This window comes from Salvelinus fontinalis, unplaced genomic scaffold (genome assembly GCF_029448725.1).
Source record: "Salvelinus fontinalis isolate EN_2023a unplaced genomic scaffold, ASM2944872v1 scaffold_0036, whole genome shotgun sequence".
NCBI classification, from domain to species: Eukaryota; Metazoa; Chordata; class Actinopteri; order Salmoniformes; family Salmonidae; genus Salvelinus; species Salvelinus fontinalis.
Window position 1 is genome coordinate 55,668 of NW_026600245.1, and position 19,987 is coordinate 75,654.

General features: G+C 40.9%; 1 protein-coding gene across 1 annotated transcript; it reads right to left on the reverse strand.

The window, feature by feature from the left end:
• Positions 1 to 2,418: 2,418 nt before the first annotated feature.
• On the reverse strand, positions 2,419 to 6,224 carry LOC129842392 (zinc finger and SCAN domain-containing protein 12-like). The gene is made up of 2 exons (XM_055910935.1): positions 5,635 to 6,224; positions 2,419 to 4,066 (listed from the first exon to the last, which is right to left on the reverse strand). The coding sequence occupies exons 1-2, from the start codon at positions 5,981 to 5,983 to the stop codon at positions 3,546 to 3,548; spliced, it is 870 nt and encodes a 289-aa protein (XP_055766910.1). The 5' UTR covers positions 5,984 to 6,224; the 3' UTR covers positions 2,419 to 3,545.
• Positions 6,225 to 19,987: the final 13,763 nt, after the last annotated feature.

Consider the following 19,987-nt stretch of genomic DNA (forward strand, 5'->3'; position numbering starts at 1 on the left):
GGACTAACAGTCTAAAGGACACAACTCATGTAATTCTGGTTAAACAGTGAGAGACTAGTTGATTACGGACTAACAGTCTAACAGTTTGAAGGACACAACTCATGTTATTCTGGTTAAACAGTGAGAGACTAGTTGATTATGGACTAACAGTCTAACAGTTTGAAGGACACAACTCATGTTATTCTGGTTAAACAGTGAGAGACTAGTTGATTAAGGAGTGGGGATTTTTTGACAATTAGGAAATAATATTTCATGCTTTACTCGTACCTCAGCCAGCATTGTGAATGGTTAGGAAATAATTTGACAAGTTTTACTCGTACCTCAGCCAGCATTGTGAATGGTGTCTGAGACGGTGACATACTAGACCAGGGCAGTAAATCTAATACTTAGGTGTTTTTAGTCATTCATGAAAGGTCTGTGGTGGTTCTGTGGTTATAAGCATCTCTGGCCATGCTGGCAGGGTCTGAATCAAACCCAATGTCCACCTGGCACACTGGCAGGGTCTGAATCAAACCCAATGTCCATCTGGTACACTGGCAGGGTCTGAATCAAACCCAATGTCCACCTGGTACACTGGCAGGGTCTGAATCAAACCCAATGTCCACCTGGTACACTGGCAGGGTCTGAATCAAACCCAATGTCCACCTGGCAAACTGGCAGGGTCTGAATCAAACCCAATGTCCACCTGGTACACTGGCAGGGTCTGAATCAAACCCAATGTCCACCTGGCAAACTGGCAGGGTCTGAATCAAACCCAATGTCCACCTGGTACACTGACAGGGTCTGAATCAAACCCAATATCCACCTGGCACACTGGCAGGGTCTGAATAAAACACAATGTCCACCTGGCACACTGGCAGGGTCTGAATCAAACCCAATGTCCACCTGGCACACTGGCAGGATCTGAATCAAACCCAATGTCCACCTGGTACACTGGCAGGGTCTGAATCAAACCCAATATCCACCTATTATACTTGCTAGCACCACACGGGAGGCTGTTGATACCTAGCACTACCTATTATACTAGCTAGCACCACACGGGAGGCTGTTGATACCTAGCACTACCCATTATACTAGCTATCACCACCTATTATACTTGCTAGCACCACACGAGAGGCTGTTGATACCTAGCACTACCTATTATACTTGATTGCACCACACGGGAGGCTGTTGATACCTAGCACTACCTATTATACTTGCTAGCACCACACGGGAGGCTGTTGATACCTAGCACTACCTATTATACTTGCTAGCGCCACACGAAAGCGAAGCTAGCGTGGTTATCCACATGTTTTACCAATAGTATAAACGCCCCGTTACCTGCAAGCTCTTCCTCAACAACAATGCAGTATTCAATATCAAAAGTAAAGAAATGTTTTAAAAATGTAGGGACCCAAGACTAAAGATTCTATTTTAACAAACCAAACATAAATCTTATCAAACTCGCATGGTGCAGCTGAGTTGTGGGTGTCAGAAATAATGTAGCTATTTTTACAGCAGGAATTCTGATAAATAAGTTGTAGCTGTGACGAGGGCTTGACCTCTCACTGGCCAATGAAAACATGATCCCAACCTTTTCATGTGGTTGCATCAAGTTGTGTATTTACGGTGTTTGATGCTGTGTTGTCATAACCTCCGGGAGGAGAGCATAGATGTTTATCCTGGGAGATTCCATGCCAGCGGAGCCTGGAAATATTTGTCAGAACAATCAGAGATATCAAAAATATTTTCTGGCTAGGCTCGTGTGTGTCTGTGCATAATGTGTGGACAGTCATGAAGCTCCCGACGAACAGTTATTGTGCTGACGTTGCTTCCAGTGGCAGTTTGGAACTCGGTAGTGAGTGTTGCAACCGAGGACAGACAATTTTTACCAGCTACGGTCCCGTTCTGTAAGCTTGTGTGGCCTACCACTTCGCGGCTGAGTCATTGTTGCTCCTAGACGTTTCCACTTCACAATAACAGCACTTACAGTTGACCGGGGCAGCTCAAGCAGGGCAGAAATTTGACAAACAGACTTGTTGGAAAGGTGGTATCCTATGACTGTGCCACGCTGAAAGTCATTGAGCTCTTCAGTAAGGCCATTCTACTGCCAATGTTAGCCTATGGAGATTGCATGGCTGTGTGCTCGATTTTATACACCTGTCAGCAATGGGTGTGGCTGAATTAGCCGAATGTAAACTTAAGTTAACAAAAAATCTATTGGTTCTGCAATGTTGAAAATCCTACAAGGTGTGGAGACCACCAATTTCAACTTATTTCACAAGAAATAGGTCATTATTTAAGAAAGGTTCAAGGGTGCCAATATGTTTATCTGCAACTGTATCCAATCAAATTAATTTAGCAATATCCAAATCATATATCAAATCCAATTCAAGAGGTTTCAATTGCAAAATTCCATTCATCTATATAACAACTTCATAGACTATCAAATCAAATTTTATTAGTCACATGCAGCGAATACAACAGGTGTAGATCTTACAGTGAAATACTGAATACAACAGGTGTAGACCGTACAGTGAAACACTTACTTAAAAGCCCTAACCAACAATGCAGTTAAAAAATCAACAACAAAAAAAAAGTACTTAAAATATACGAATGAGAAATAAAAGTAACAAAATAATTAAAGAGCAGCAGTGAAATATTAAGAGACATCTTGTCCAGGAGAAGAACTGAATAGACTAGAGTCCTGTTACTATACTGTGGTACTGAATAGACTAGACTCCTGTTACTATACTGTGGTACTGTATAGACTAGACTCCTGTTACTATACTGTGGTACTGTATAGACTAGACTCCTGTTACTATACTGTGGTACTGTATAGACTAGAGTCCTGTTACTATACTGTGGTACTGTATAGACTAGAGTCCTGTTACTATACTGTGGCACTGTATAGACTAGACTCCTGTTACTATACTGTGGTACTGTATAGACTAGACTCCTGTTACTATACTGTGGTACTGTATAGACTAGAGTTATGTTACTATACTGTGGTACTGTATAGACTAGAGTCCTGTTACTATACTGTGGTACTGTATAGACTAGAGTTATGTTACTATACTGTGGTACTGTATAGACTAGACTCCTGTTACTATACTGTGGTACTGTATAGACTAGAGTCCTGTTACTATACTGTGGTACTGTATAGACTAGAGTCCTGTTACTATACTGTGGTACTGTATAGACTAGACTCCTGTTACTATACTGTGGTACTGTATAGACTAGACTCCTGTCCAGGGGAAGTACTTGTACATCAAGCTACCTCACTACAGAAACAGCTACAAGCCAAAGCTACTTATTTACTTATATAATAATTTCCATTTAGCAATATCCAAATCATATTATGAACTACATCAGAAGGTTTATACTTGTTTACAACCAATCAAAGTTCATAATGAAAACGATATACACATTTTAAAATATTTAATGTGATTTTAGATCAAGATGAAAAACAACAGAAACAGGACTGTTGTTTTGGTCAGATTCTCATGTCTGATTTCATTTAAACAATATGATTTAATGTGACAAACAAAAACACAAATTCTCAGTCAAAAACACAAGTCAGAACACAGTCTCTCTATTCTCTCATGTGATTTCAGGTCCTCTGACTGGGAAAATGTCTTTCCACAATGAGAGCAGTGGTATGTCTTCTCCTCCTGTGTATGTATTCTTTCATGCTTATTCAGATGCCTTAACCTGTTAAATCTCTTTCTACACAGGGAGCAGTGGTACATCTTATCCCCTCCTGTGTGTGTCCTCTCATGCCTTGTCAGACCCCCTAACTTGGTAAAACTCTTTCCACACAGGGAGCATTGGTAGAGCTTTTCTTGTGTGTGCCCCCTCTCATGCTTTTTCAGACTCGTTAACCACCTAAAACTCTTTTCACACTGGGAACAGTGGAAGGGCTTTTCTCCTGTATGTATTCTCTCATGTGCTTTCAGGTGTAGTAATCGGGTAAAACTATTTCCACAGTAGGAGCAGTGGTGTCGTCTCGCTGGTTTGTGTATCTCTGTGTCTGGTTCCTCTGAAGGACTCTTTCTGCTGTCAGAGTGAGAGTCTGGTCTCTCTCCTGCCAAAGACAGAGTCATTTGTTTAATACTAAAGAGAGACCTGAATGAAATCTCCACATAATAAAACTGTTTTCCTATGTGGTTTAATCCAGACTAGATCCCTCAATAACCCGAGGTCAGTCTTCACAACATTACATCATTAAAAATATACTTGGTGACGGTAAGATTTAAAAACAAATGATGTAGAGCTCCAAATCTAATTTCTCAGGGAATGTCATGTTTACAGGCTGAGCAGAGCTCTATAATCATAGATACTGTTATGTCTATAGGCTGAACAGAGCTCTATAATAATAGATAATGTCATGTTTATAGGCTGAGCAGAGCTCTACAATAATAGATAATGTCATGTTTATAGGCTGAGCAGAGCTTTACAATAATAGATAATGTCATGTTTATAGGCTGAGCAGAGCTCTATAATAATAGATAATGTCATGTTTACAGGCTGAACAGAACTCTATAATAATAGATAATGTAATGTGTATAGCCTGAGCAGAGCTCTATAATCATAGATAATGTCATGTTTATAGGCTGAACAGAGCTCTATAATCATAGATAATGTCATGTTTACAGGCTGAACAGAGCTCTATAATAATAGATAATGTCATGTTTTAGGCTGAGCTCTATTATCTGTCTATAGCTTGACAACATTCATCTGTATTCGTGATATGTATTATCTAACACTCACAATTTCTTTCCTTTTTGGTTACTAAGCAGTTATATCAACATTTAGCAACTACGTTAAACTACCAACATTAGCAAACCCGTTAGCTATATTTAAGAGGTTAAAAGTTGTATGTTAAATGAAATGTGTCACACAGTCAAATTTTATAATATACAGAATGTCGCACAAAATGTGTACATATTACTATTTTGAAAACTCTCAAAACCTAACTTAACTACAACCTAACTTAACTACAACCTAACTTGACTAAAACCTAACTTGACTAAAACCTAACTTGACTAAAACCTAACTGAACTTACATGAATTACAATGAAAATCGGTGGTCAGCTAGCAGGGTGTAGAAGGGTGTATGTAGTCGTAGTTAATATTATTATTGTTTCTTGTTGACTATTTTAATTGAAATCATTCACGGTAAGGTAGTTATGTTTGATAAATAAAACACATAAGAAGCCGTATGTATGTTACATTAAAGGGCCAATGCAGCCGTTTTTAATCTCAACATCAAATCCTTTCTGGGTAACGATGAAGTAGCTTCCTGGTTTTGTTTTAAAAAATGTCCACTGTCTGGGTGTTCACTCCCCCCACGGGTTACTATAGCAACACACATCACCCCCCACGGGTTACTATAGCAACACACATCCCGTGTCATTTATATCTTGTTTGTCAATTCTGAGTGACATTAAAGATGTGATTTTGCTTGTAAATCCATTGTTAAGGTTTTGTTGGTGACCCGCTCTTTGGTGGTATACACATCTTACAGTGTAGTTACCAATTCCTACATTAAATAATAACATATTCAAGCATAAACATTCAGTAGAACGCTGCTTTAAAACCACGCATCAGTTCAACAAAAGTTTGTGCTCCTGTTTTTAAGACAGTACTTACTGGTCTTAATCAGATCGCCTGTCTCCTCCTCCTGTTCTTCCTTCTCCTCCTTCAATGTGACAGTTATCTCTTCCCCCTTCACTCCAAAAACGGCATCCTCCTCTTTCTCTTCCTCCTCTTCTTTTACTGTAACATCCTCCTCCTCTTTCACTCTGAACGTGTCTTCCTCTTCTTTCACTGAAACGTCTTTCTCTTCTTCTTTCACTGTAACAGCCTCACCCTCTACTTCATCGTTTACTGTGACATCCTCCTCTTCCTCCTCTTTCACAACAACGTTCAGCCACAGGCCCTCTTTCTCCGTCCAGCAGACCTCTTTATTAGCAGAAGGAGAGTAGCTTAGTGAATTCATGGTCGGGGATGTTAGCCAGCTAACCTAGCTAGTTAGCGACTAGCCTAGCGATAGGCTAATTTATCAAGCCAGCTACCGTTACCTGACTAAACAGAAATATGACATTAAATGGGGAAACTAGTTATATGCCAGAATTATGTTTCAAATACAGAGGCAAATATACACCGAAGCAGTCTGAACAACTTTGAATGTTTCAGCTAGGAAGCTACCGAGGTGGCTGACTAGATGTTGGTGAAGAAGTGTTCCGTCCACTAGATTATACGTCACGTCCTCTGATAGCGTCGCCTGAAAGACGCCATCTGTTGACTGGAGTGGTTACGCAGATAAATGTTTATTTTATTTCCAGACAAAAAGTGCATTTTGACATTTCCTTCATTAAGTAATAATAGAATAGTCAGACAACTGCAGATTTGTAATAAGTATGAATTGAAAACCTACTTCCACATTCTACCAACCCAACAGATGTTTCTACTACAGGGAATATTAACCAATGAGGTGGGTCTTTCCACATTCTACCAACCCAACAGATGTTTCTACTATGAACCAGGGGCGAAAATCTGAGATCAACCTTGGAGGGGACAATTACATTAAATTTTCTCAAGAGCAATTCCTGAGGGGGACACCAAAAGTAGTGCTGTAACACATAGCATACGTTGTTAAATGTATATTGAGGAACCATAATTCCTACAACTGGATAATTGATAGGTACAGTAGTTAACTGAAGGGTTTTCCCAACTTGTTCAAATGTTTAAATCATTATAATTCTACTACTAATAATAGTTATAGCAGTGCTCCTTACCAGTCCAGTATGTATGCAGGTATTCGTACTTACAACCAGCAATATCAAGAAAGGTCAGTAGGTGACAATGGTACTGTACACTGTATGGGTGTAGTTTTCATAAATACAATGAACATGGTGTGATCACATCTAAAAGAATCTCCATTGAGAACCATCACAAAGTTGGTCTCCGTATTGAATTGACCTTTTAATTTGACTTTTTCTGATACATTTATATAGTCATTAAATATGTGCACCTGGCCTGAGTCTACAATATCTTTGCAAGAACAAAAAGCTTAAAATAAGTACAGTTCTAAAAGCAAAATAACTACTTCAATGAAAAACCCAAATAAATCAAACAAAATATCCTTCAGTGTCTCAACTCTTCAAACAGCAGCTATGGACAAGTATGTCGCACAAAGTATGCCATTTTAAATAAAATAACATGAAATAAATCATTTATAAGTGTACTGAAAACTACTAAACAAAAGAACAACTATCAATTACACCATGGGTTCTCAAACAGGGGTCCATGGACTAATTGCAAGGGGTCCGTGAAATAAAAAAGTGTAATGAATGTAGTCAGTACCACAAGGTTTCCAGTAAGTTTACAAATAATATAGAGGGGGTGGAGGTCCCTGAGGACCGCTCAAAACCTTGCCTGCTTTGCCTCAAAATATGCAGGGGTTCCAGTACCCCAAAAAGGTTGAGAACCACTGCTATACACACTACTGAACAAAAGAACCGAGCATATGTTTGCGGGTTTCCTCAACAACACATCAGTTGGCACTTTCGCAATGCCCTCGCCTGTTGTCTCCGACACCCTGTATAGCCCAATAAACTCCTTGTGAGGGACATGGTCATGGTCAACATAACGCAGACAGACATTCTCCTGTTCAGCACCAGAGACATCTTGAGTACCATCAACAATTAATGAAAATTGTACAATCGGAAGAGACCTAATCTCAGCTGCAATGCCTCGAATGACTATTGGCCATGATGTTCAGAATTTCATTCTGTGCTTTTGGGCCTGTGTACATTGTGGTACGCTCTGTTAACCACTTCAGTAAAATGGGATCATCCTCTTCTGCCCTAAGTTTCAAAATCTGGTATAAATTCCCACTGTCATCCGTGTGGCCTCTAAAGGCTTGTCCCTGTCTTACTACATGCCGCACCGAACTAACAATTTTCATCAAGCAATGCCTTGCGTCATCCTGCTGTTTACCCCACGCGCTGGACATAACTGGACACTGATTGGATTTAGCTGGTGTGCTGTTACAATTACAAAGTGGCGGTGGGTTTGGCAATTTTGATGTGCTGTGAATTTTTCAATGCCTTTTCTCCAGTTCCTAAATCCTGCACTTATGAAGGCAGCATCAGCTCTTTGGCCAAAAGATGGCTGGCTTGAAAACCCTTGGCTACAGTGAAAACACAACACTCCTTTTATTGAGGGATTATAATGTAGCCAGGGGAAATCGCGAAACCATCTCTCTTGAAACGTCAACACTCTGTTGGCAAGAGTTTGCGGTTCTATAAATTGTGGGTGTGGCTGATATGGTTTTGTGCCATCACTGTGGTAACTGGACAATGCTGTGCCACTGTCCCCTATACTGGTGCTGCTGGCAACAAGGGTGACACTTGGTCCTGCCGTGGCTGTGACACTGTCCTCTGAAGTCTCTCTCCCTGGCTCTTTCCCTTTCACCACCCTAACTGACTCAGTCTGTCTCCTAGAAAATAAATAAGGTGTTTGCCGTACTCCTAACTACCGGTACCCAAAACTACACAATTAATCACAACAGCAATACCATTGCCGTAAACAAATCTTAGTTTAGTCACCAGTTTAAGTTGAGAGTGGGGGTATCCATGGCATTTTCCAATTATGTCCCTATTTTACAAGTCAAAAAAATTGAGAACCTTTCATAATGTTGCCAAACAAAGACTCAACAAACTTACCTGAGACTCCCTGTCTGCCAATCTGTCCCTGCATATCTGTCCCCAACTCTGCTGTCTGTGTGCCATCTGTTGCCTGCTCTGCCTAATGACATCATTGTGAAACATTTCCATTAGCATTTCACTTCTTTCTTATGAACATTTTATCAACTAGTCTTTGAGATATTAGGATACTAGAGTTCTTACTATGCGTTTTGGTGTACTGACAAATACTCTGATGTCCGTCTTCTTACTTTTTTCTGCCATTTTTCTACCTGGCTGGCTGGCTGGCCTAGCTGCACACACACACATTTACACAACACATGCTGCAACCTTTTGTAATTTAAATAGTTTGTTTCATATTGGCTGGCTTCCAACAATAGCTGAATTTGTAAAGCTAGCGAGCACCAATTCCGTTTCTGTGTGTTTGCTATAATCTTTGCTACCTGGTTAAATAAAGGTGAAATAAAATAAAATAAAAAAAGTTCACTAGCGACAATTTATCTTTTGCAACGAGACCATTATATATATTTAAGACAATGGTAGAAGAGAGTGTAGTTCTGTTCTGTTCAGTTTGGACTTCAGTTTATTGCTAACCTTATCACAGGGACGTCGAAGCACTACAGCTGCATGCTGATCTTGGAATAAACTGACGATAGCAAAGATTCCATCTTTGACGACGCCACATAAATGGAATAGGTACTAGCTAGCTTGATAGTTAATGTTTGCTTTAGTTTGCGCGCTAGCTCTGCAAATTCCCCTAGTGTGTGAACCCTGCCAACATAAAAATAAATAAATAACATTGCTTTGGACCTGCTATGGATTGACTGGATTAACCTCGCGTCAGTTACGTACATGTCCCTTTCGGACAGTAGATACGATCTCTCTATTACCTTGCCAGCTAAAGAACTGTCAGTGGATCAAACCATTGTGAGGCAAAGGGCGGGGGGGGGGTCGCAATCTTTTGAAATTTAAATGCGCTATTAAGTGTCTATAATCAGCACAAGTGCTTTCATTGCGTATTATTAATATCATTGAAATTACATAGTTATGTTTACAGTGATATATTGGGGGGGACAAATCATATTTTTCCCAAGATGGGGGGGTCGTGTCCCCCCCCGTCCCCCCTGGGATTTCCGCCTATGCTATGAACGCTTTCAGGTTGATTAAAGTTTAATTCCCAAATAGTCGATACAGGTTTGGTCATTATCAGGTACTGGAGCGTTGAAAGATGATGCACAACAACGGTTTCTTCCAGGAAACCACGACTCCAATAACCACCGCGGTCTAAATAACTGTAAAGTACGTCACCATCGAAACGACTACCGCTACAATCGACCTGTTCACAATACATGGGTATTGGGATCTGACCTCATTGATCTGTCAGTAAGCTATGTCTACATGGATATTGGGATCTAACCTCATTGATCTGTCAGTAAGCTATGTTTACATGGGATCTAACCTCATTGATCTGTCAGTAAGCTATGTTTACATGGGTATTGGGATCTAACCTCATTGATCTGTCAGTCAGCTATGTTTACATGGATATTGGGATCTGACCTCATTGATCTGTCAGTAAGCTATGTCTACATGGGTCTTGGGATCTGACCTCATTGATCTGTCAGTAAGCTATGTCTACATGGGTATTGGGATCTCAGCTATATTATAATCCAGCAAAGCAGTCCTACCAGCTAGAAGTGTAATGAACCTTGTCTGATAGCCAATCAACTGTGTCCTGAGCCTGTCGGCTGCAGTCCGTGGAGAAAAGTTGTTGTTTTTTCTCTCGTAAAATTACACTGGCTACATGGGCCACATAAATAATTACCGTCCAGCACTTTGTCTAGGAAGGTACTGTTCCTAGGCCGTCATTGTAAATAACAAGTTCTTAACTGACTTGCCTAGTTAAATAAAGGTTAAAAAAAGAGAGAATATGTTCCATCATCCATTGCATACCTACTTGTATTGTCTGTTTATTTTATACCTGCTATGTAAAAGAGACAGAAGAATGCACAATGGTCAAAGCTATCTGGGATTCTTGGGATATCTCTACCCTAAACCCTAACCTTAACCCCCTACCGTAACCATTTTAAATGTCAACTTCAATGGGCTAGGGACATCCCAAGGATGTATCTCTACCTGAAAATACATGATCCAAGTGATTGATAGTTGGTATTCAGCAGTCATAAAGCCTTATTTACTTTAATGAACTACTAAAATAGTGATTTTGTCCGACAGCAGCTCTAAACTTTGACTAACTGATCCATTCATCCTTCCATCCCTCAGCCTTCCTCTCCTCTGAAGACCCAGTGAGGGTGGAGCTCAGTCAGAGAGCTGTTGAGGGACTGGATAGGAAGAACACTTCTACAGCCAGAGAGGGTGAGAGGTCAAACGTTTTTTAGATGGTAAATATTTTTTTCTTCAAATCAAAGCAAATCTAATTTTATTTGTCACATACACATGGTTAGCAGATGTTAATGCGAGTGTAGCGAAATTCTTCTGCTTCTAGTTCCGACCATGCAGTAATATCTAACAAGTAATCTAACCTAACAATTTCACAACAACTACCTTATACACACGTGTAAAGGAATGAATACGAATATGTACAGAAAAATATATGAATGAGTGATGGCCGAACGGCATAGGCAAGATGCAGTAGATGGTATAGAGTACAGTATATACATATGATATATAAATAATATATTATATAAAGTGGCATTGTTTATAGTGGCTAGAGTTGAGTCAGTATGTTGGCAGCAGCCACTCAATGTTAGTGATGGCTGTTTAACAATCTGATGGCCTTGAGATAGAAGCTGTTTTTCAGTCTCTCGGTCCCAGCTTTGATGCACCTGTACTGACCTCGCCTTCTGGATGATAGTGGGGTGAACAGGCAGTGGCTCGGGTGGTTGTTGTTCTTGATGATCTTTTTGGCCTTCCTGTGACATCGGGTGGTGTAGGTGTCCTGGAGGGCAGGTAGTTTGCACCCGGTGATGCGTTGTGCAGACCTCACTACCCTCTGGAGAGCCTTACGGTTATGGGTGGAGCAGCTGCCGAACCAGGCGGTGATACAGCCCGACAGGATGCTCTCGATTGTGTATCTGTTAAAGTTTGTGAGTGTTTTTGGTGACAAGCCGAATTTCTTCAGCCTCCTGATGTTGAAGAGGCGCTGCTGCTCCTTCTTCTTCACCACACTGTCTGTGTGGGTGGACCATTTTCAGTTTGTCCGTGATGTGTACGCCGAGGAACTTAAAACTTTCCACCCTCTCCACTACTGTCCCGTCAATGTAGATAGGGGGGTGCTCCCTCTGCTGTCTCCTGAAGTCCACGATCATCTCCTTTGTTTTGTTGACATTGAGTGTGAGGTTATTTTCCTGACACCACACTCCGAGGGCCCTCACCACTTCCCTGTAGGCCGTCTCGTCGTTGTTGGTAATCAAGCCGACCACTGTAGCTTTGTCTGCAAACTTGATGATTGAGTTGGATGCGTGCATGGCCACACAGTCATGGGTGAACAGGGAGTACAGGAGAGGGCTGAGAACGCACCCTTGTGGGGACCCGTGTTGAGGATCAGCGGGGTGGAGATGTTGTTACCTACCCTCACCACCTCGGGGCGGCCAGTCAGGAAGTCCAGGACCCAGTTGCACAGGGCGGGGTCGAGACCCAGGATAAGGATTGATTGAATATGTCCATAAACACACCAGCCAGCTGGTCTGCGCATGCTCTGAGGACGCGGCAAGCCGCGGCAAGCCGTGTCATTGGCACTGTGTTGTCCTCAAAGTGAGCAAAGAAGTTGTTTAGTTTGTCTGGGAGCAAGACATCCTGGTCCGCGACGGGGCTGGTTTTCTTTTTTGTAATCCGTGATTGACTGTAGACCCTGCCACATACCTCTCGTGTCTGAGCCGTTGAATTGCAACTCCACTTTGTCTCTATACGGACGCTTAGCTTTTTTGATTGCCTTCGGAGGGAATAGCTACACTGTTTGTATTCGGTCATGTTTCCAGTCACCATGCCCTGATTAAAAGCAGTGGTTCGCGCTTTCAGTTTTGCGCGAATGCTGCCATCAATCCACGGTCTCTGGTTTGGGAATGTTTTAATATTTATGTCCCCTTAGCGGTTCATCAGATGAGCAAAAGGGAATATGTTCCATCATCTATGTTTATTTACGTTTGTCCACTGATATTGATGAAATTTCTCACCCCTTTTGGCTGTAGGAAAGTTAATTTCCCCTCAGGCACACACATTTGTTCTTTGAAATGATGAAGGTAATTTGTGTAAAATGTACTTTTCCCCACTCATTCACCCCATCTCTTTATATTGAATATTTATATTGAGTGGCCTGACTGCACCCAGACTATGTCAAAGGCCCATCCTGGTAGATCTGAACCTAATGCAGCTTGGAGTGATCAGATGACAGAAGTCACATTTAGGTGCCAGGTGTAACTGAGGCCATAGATGCTCTATATCCATTACTTTAAGTGTTTTATATAATATGACTAAATGTGTTTCTGTGTTACAGGGGCAGTCAAGAAATGGAACGGCAAGACCACAGAACATGACATAATCAGAGCTGTGGGAGACCACCTCAAGCCCCTGGTAGAGCCGGGGGTGGTGTTAACCACTTCACCACGCCTTCAGCAGGCTGGAAAAGTGGGATTGATACTGTTTGATCCAGTAGTTGAATCCTTTGACGTATTGTTGATTTAAAAAAAAAATTCAGTTTCAACAAATGAACTGGGTTGGTTGAAAAATGATACTAAACGTACATACTATGCACTATTTTAACAGTGGAAGATATGTTTTTCATACATTTGTTCTTTGTTTAGCAAGAGTCTGTTGATTGTCAGTTACTGGGTTCATTTGTCTTACAATATGTTCAAATCAAATCAAGCTTTATTTATACAGCACATTTCAGACACAACACAACGGATTCACAGGAAAAAACTATGAAAATAAACAGAAATATTTAGTACACAAACAATAACTGAAAGACTAATAAGCATTCTTAGGAAATACCATTGATTAAAATATTAATTGGATGCAATATCCAACCCAAAGATATAAGCTTGTTTTTTAGGAGGGGTTCTGAAAGACACTGAGGGTGTCGACTGAAAATTGACAAGTAACAACAACTGGGACCTAAAAGACACCCACCATGAGACCCACTTAATCTAGAAGAGGAAAACAAAAGAAAAACCCACACCAAACTTAAAGACAGGAAGCAAACCAAAAAGGTGGATCAACTAAAGGTGTTGACTCTCCACATCTATCAAGACAACTGGAGCACTGGGCCAGACACTCTTAAATAAAACCTGGACCAGCTCAGGTGAAACACCTTCCCACTAATGAGATGGACAAGCCAGCACAGGTGTAACACATACTGACTAACGAGGTGACACCAATCAGTGCGTCCTACGTGCTAACGAGCAAGACGTGCTAACGAGCTATATGTGCCAAAGTCCAACCTCAAAACATAAATGGAAAAACCAAAGCCTGTAACACCTTCCCCTTAAGACAACAAATAAATCCTATATTTTTGTTGGACAAGTTCTCACCACCAACAGAAAACAACTTCCATTTCACATTATAAATCAACTACAATGTAAACATGGTGTCTACTGGCTGTCAACGTTTAAAAACAAGAAAGAAAACACATATTTTGAAATATTTTTTTCTCTTTTTTCTTTCTATAGAATCCTAAAACTCACTAGCTTCTAGAACTCTCGTCCCCTTGGAACGAGCGCAAACAAAACTCATCTACAATACGGAAAAATGTGCAGTCAAAATAAATTAAGATCCATGGCAACGCATATCGATTTGGGAGGAAATCTGGTTGAACCTGCTCTTGAAAGTAACAAAACAAAAAACACATGGAAATGGGAGATATATTTTACCTCACTGGTTAGACAACCTGCAGAAGACAGTCAGCTACATTTGAGTGTTGCATTTAAATGTAGGGGTCGCTAAACAAAGAAAAAAGAACACTTATTTGTCATCACTCATATAAATATCACTTTGACATCAATTGAGCGAGAGAGGGGAGATGAGGTTGCAGGTCCTGTTAAAACTAACACCTCAAAAACCACACGGAATCTGGGAATAATGTGTACATCACTGGTTAGAGGACAATTTGTAGAAAACAGCTAGCTACATTTTGAAGTGTTGCATTTTGATTCAAGTGGGTCACTAACGCGGTATGTGTAACAACTTTTTTTTTGTTAGTCACTTTTTGTTAAATCACATAAATAATACTCCCAAATCAGAGCCTGGATTTCCCCCCTGAGGCTAATATCCATATCATGTTGAAATCAATAGAACAGGGGACAAACATTTAGGGTTCTACATTGTGACATCATTAAAATACTCCTACTACAATGTTAAAACATTCTACATTGTGACATTAATTAATTGATATCATGAAATAACTCCATGTATTTTCTGATGTTTGATCAGAGATCTTTTATCAGATTATCTCGTCACACAGATCACAGCTATGAGGTTTCTCTCCCGTGTCTGTTCTCTGGTGTGGAGTCAGTGCTCTAGATGCAGCAAAACTCTTCCCACAATGACCACAGCTATAAGGTTTCTCTCCTGTGTGTATTCGCTGGTGTAGAGTCAAAGAGCCAGATGTAGTAAAACACTTCCCACATAGATCACAGCTGTAAGATTTCTTTCCTGTGTGTGTTCTCTGATGTTGAGTCAGAGTGCTAGATGCAGCAAATCTCTTCCCACATTGAACACAGCTATAAGGTTTCTCTCCTGTGTGTGTCCTCTGATGAATTTTAATGCAGGATGAGGTGAATCTTTTCCCACAGTCAGAGCAGCAATGAGATTTCTTCCCTGTGGATCTCTGCTGGTGTTTCTTGAGGTGTTTTGATGTGGAGAGACTCTTCTCTGCCTCTTCAGCATCATGAGGTTGTTGAGGCTTCCCAGAGGATCCACGACAGTCACGTCTCTCTCCTGTTTGAACAAAAAGTCCGACAGACGGTTAAAGGCCCACAACAGCAAAAATACACTGTAAAAAGGTGATGCCAACAGCGTAGCCATGATGTTGTACAAACAATGACGTCTGTAATGAATGTTCATTATTTGACATTTGTCTTAAGACAGTCAAGTGATCAACAAGTCATATTTTGTCTCGTTTTCCCATTAGTAGTAACATCGACGATTGTATGCTAGAAATACGTTTTTAAAGTTGTTGAAATCCTAAGCAGTGTGCCAGACAACTTTTGTTCTCCAATATAGGCACCTTTCTCTAGGTCTATGTTGTTGTTAGGTGAAGTTACGGGTCCTACAGTAGGTCTATGGTATTGGTATAACTCGCGGTTTCTGCATTAGCATGTAGGAGTTTCTGCAACCAAATTGCATTTTAGCAAACAAAGGGCAGAGAGCGATGCAGAGAGCGATGCACCTATTTGGGGATGTCTGATAGTATTTACGCACCACCACTAATGATTTGTGGAGCTTCTCAAAGTAATTTTCTCTTCACCTCAAACAGCAAGTAAACAAAGTCTTACTAAAATCAATTGGCGAATGACAATAGTTCCTCAAAGTATTTGTAAAATATTTCCAGCTCTCACGCTTGATAACCACTCAACATGAAAAGGGTAAAATGTAATGATCTGATCCAGTGGAAATTTCATAAAATACCTGATTACTTCTTATCCCTTACACAAATAGCCAACAGCTGTGTCTGTCCCAAACTCACTGGCGCAGGAAACTCTGCGGGCCCAGAATATTTTATATCAAGTTTCGGACCGACCTAGGTGATAGTTGATACAATGTTTCAAGTTCTATGTAGACAGGCCATGCGCAGCCAATGTAATTTATTTTTTATCTGGACATTTTCTAGCAGTTTTTATTTGTTGGCTTTATGTAGGCTATTTTTACATAGTTGGCAATGGCAATAAAAGTCATTTAGATTTGTATAATTTTCATTTCGATTGATATAGAATAATCACAGATAAGGATTTTGAGATACAAAGACTATCATAATTATTATTACTATTATAAACTAAATGAAATTGTTCCAGTAAAATGTGAATATGAAAATCATAACTGGCACCAGATCAGTAGAAATAGTCAGATAAATTGGCACTACAAATGGAAAAGGTTGCCGACTGCTGTTGTAGCCTATTACTGGAAACTTCAGGAGCATAACATCAGAATTTACGAAGGCCAGCAGCAGCGTGAGGAGAATGCTAAGGAAGAGTTTTTTTTCTTATAGTTCGGCTATCTTGATCTCTGGTTCCCTCGAGTCATTTGTGTGTCTCAATTATTTAAGAAATCGGGTGATTCCTATGTTGATGATGTAAAGAATACATGCTGCTCTGTGGTGTGTAATGAGGAGCAACCAGACGCTGCACGATTTATGAAATTGCTTATTCCAGTTACTAATAAGCATGCACCCATTAAGAAAATTACTGTAAAGGCTGTTAAATCCCAGTGGATTGATGAGGAATTGATAAATGTTATGGTTGAGAGGGATGAGGGAAAAGGAATGGCAAATAAGTCTGGCTGTACAACCGATTGGCAAACGTCCTGCAAATTGAGAAATCATGTGACTAAACAAAAAACAACAACAATGAAACAAAGATAAATGACATAAAGAATGATAGTAAAAAGCTTTGGAGAACCTTACATACAATTTTGTGAAAAAAGGCAAACTCTGCTCCATCATTAACTGAATCAGATGGCTCATTCATCACAAATCCAACTACTTTTATGATTTTTTAATTGACAAGATTAGCAAACTTAAGCATGACAGCAACAAACGCTGACACTACACGTCCAAGTATATCTGACCAAATTATGAAAGACAAGCATTGTAATTTCGAATTCCGTAAAGTCAGTGTGGAAGAGGTGAAAAAACTATTGTTGTCTATCAACAACGACAAGCCACCGGGGTCTGACAATCGAGATGGAAAATTACTACGGATAATAGCGGACTATATTGGCACTCCTATTTTCCGTATCTTTAATTTAAGCCTACTAGAGAGCGTGTGCCCTCAGGCCTAGAGGGAAGCTAAAGTCATTCCACATTTGCTATGCTCTGCATAGTTATCTCCAGGTAAAATGTTGCACTTATTCAGCCATTCTGTGACCAATAACAAGCTACATATGGACAGTACCAAAATAAACTGATTCTGGAAATGACAAAGCGCCTCGTAACCTTGCTGGAAATGGGACAAACGGACCCCTTCTGTGGTAACAGACTGGGACGATTTGTAATCAAATCTAATTCCCAGGAACGGGGTTCAAATGAACCACAGAGACTGTGTGGGATAATAACATGGCCGTGTCCAACCCTGCTTGTTCCCTGGACTCCACTACCAACCACCAATCTCAAACAGGGCCCTTAACCTGTATCACTAGACACTTCATAGTGAGCTACAGGTAGGAATCAGCAATGAATCCCAATAATGAGCCACCTATGGGAGGGGTAACCCTTTGTGAACAAATCTCTCAACGTATTACTGCTACCCTGGGGAGATTGATATACCCCTTGAACATCGGCTCCGACCCTCGTCGGATGTGGCAGGGCTTGCAAACTATTATAGACTACAAAGGGAAGCACAGCCGATAGCTGCCCAGTGACACAAGCCTACCAGACGAGCTAAAGTACTTCTATGCTCGCTTCGAGGAAAGTAAGACTGAAACATGCATGACAGCATCAGCTGTTCCGGACAACTTTGTGATGATGTTCTCCGCAGCCGATGTGAGTAAGACCTTTAAACAGGTTAACATTCACAAGGCCAAACGGATTACCAGGACATGTACTCCAAGCATGCGCTGACCAACTGGCAAGGGTCTTCACTGACATTTTCATCCCGTCTGAGTCTGTAATACCAAGATGTTTCAAGCAGACCACCATAGTCGCTGTGCCCAAGACAACTAAGGTAACCTGCCTAAATGACTACCGACCCGTAGCACTCACGTCTGTAGCCATGAAGTGCTTTGAAAGGCTGGTCGTGGCTCACATCAACACCATTATCCCAGAAACCCTAGACACACTCCAATTTGCATACCGCCCCAACGGATCCACAGATGATGCAATCTCTATTGCACTCCACACTGCACTTTCCCACCTGGACAAAAGGAACACCCACGTGAGAATGCTATTCATCGACTAGAGCTCAGCGTTCAACACCATAGTTCCCTCAAAGCTCATCACTAAGCTAAGGACCCTGGAACTAAACACTGAGCACCCCCCCATTCTCATCGAAGGGGTTGTAGTGGAGCAGTTGAAAGATTAAAGTTCCTTGGTATCGACATCCAATTTGTCCAAATTATAGGCTTAGTTAACTGGTGAAATATTGAAATCATGGAAACATAATGACGACTCTAATTCTAGATTTGGAATGGAATGTGCAGCACCTTGAATATATTGTTGTTTGACTACCAATTAATAAACCAGGGAGGAATTACTGACAGAGTAGGAGCATGGTGGACACATCCAAGAGAGGGAAATCAGGAAGGGAAATGGCAGCAAGTAGTGCAGATGAAAGGGATAACAAGTTGGTGAAGCAACAGATGTGCTGGAATGAGAACAATATCGATGGAATGAGAATATAGATGGAATGAGAACAATATAGATGCTACTTTGAGATCAAACTCTCACATCTTTCACAGCACAGAGCGAGGGAGTCCAGGGGAAGACTGGAGGAGCAATGGAGGAAGCATTGTGGGATTCTCTTGGCGTGAGCACAGTTGTTGAGACCGAGTGGGTAAGTGAGATATACAGAAGCCGCTGCAGTTTTACAATTGTAAAAAAGTTTGACATGTGGCAAGTGTTTGTCGAAGGAATAAATATGTCGTAGTCAGATGAAGCAGGTTGTAATTGTGATGGGAATCACGTTCCCGAGTTCCCGGAGTGCCATATACGGATGAAGGATGTCACAGTAGCTAGGATGATCAGCCCCATCCAGCAGGTGTCCTATGTGGAGGCAGTGAAAATAGCTGAAGGAGTAGAGAGGAGAAGGTAGTTAATATCCCACAGTCTGCAGTAAAGCCATGCAGGAGAAGGATTCCAACACACTAATAGTGAAAAAGGTGGACTTTGTTGTGTTTATAGAGCAAGTGATAAATTGCATTAATAAATTATTAGTAACCTTCGTCCAAAACTAGCAGTTTCCACATTAGCTTGGAGGAGTTTCTACAACAAAATTGCGCTTGCATTGCCCTCACTGCCGCAGTGATACATTTCATTAATAATAAACTACTAAAACATCTAAGAAGCTAGACATGATTGTGAAGGCGGCAAATAGATTTCTGGATCTCCAGGACTTCACAGACTAAATGTT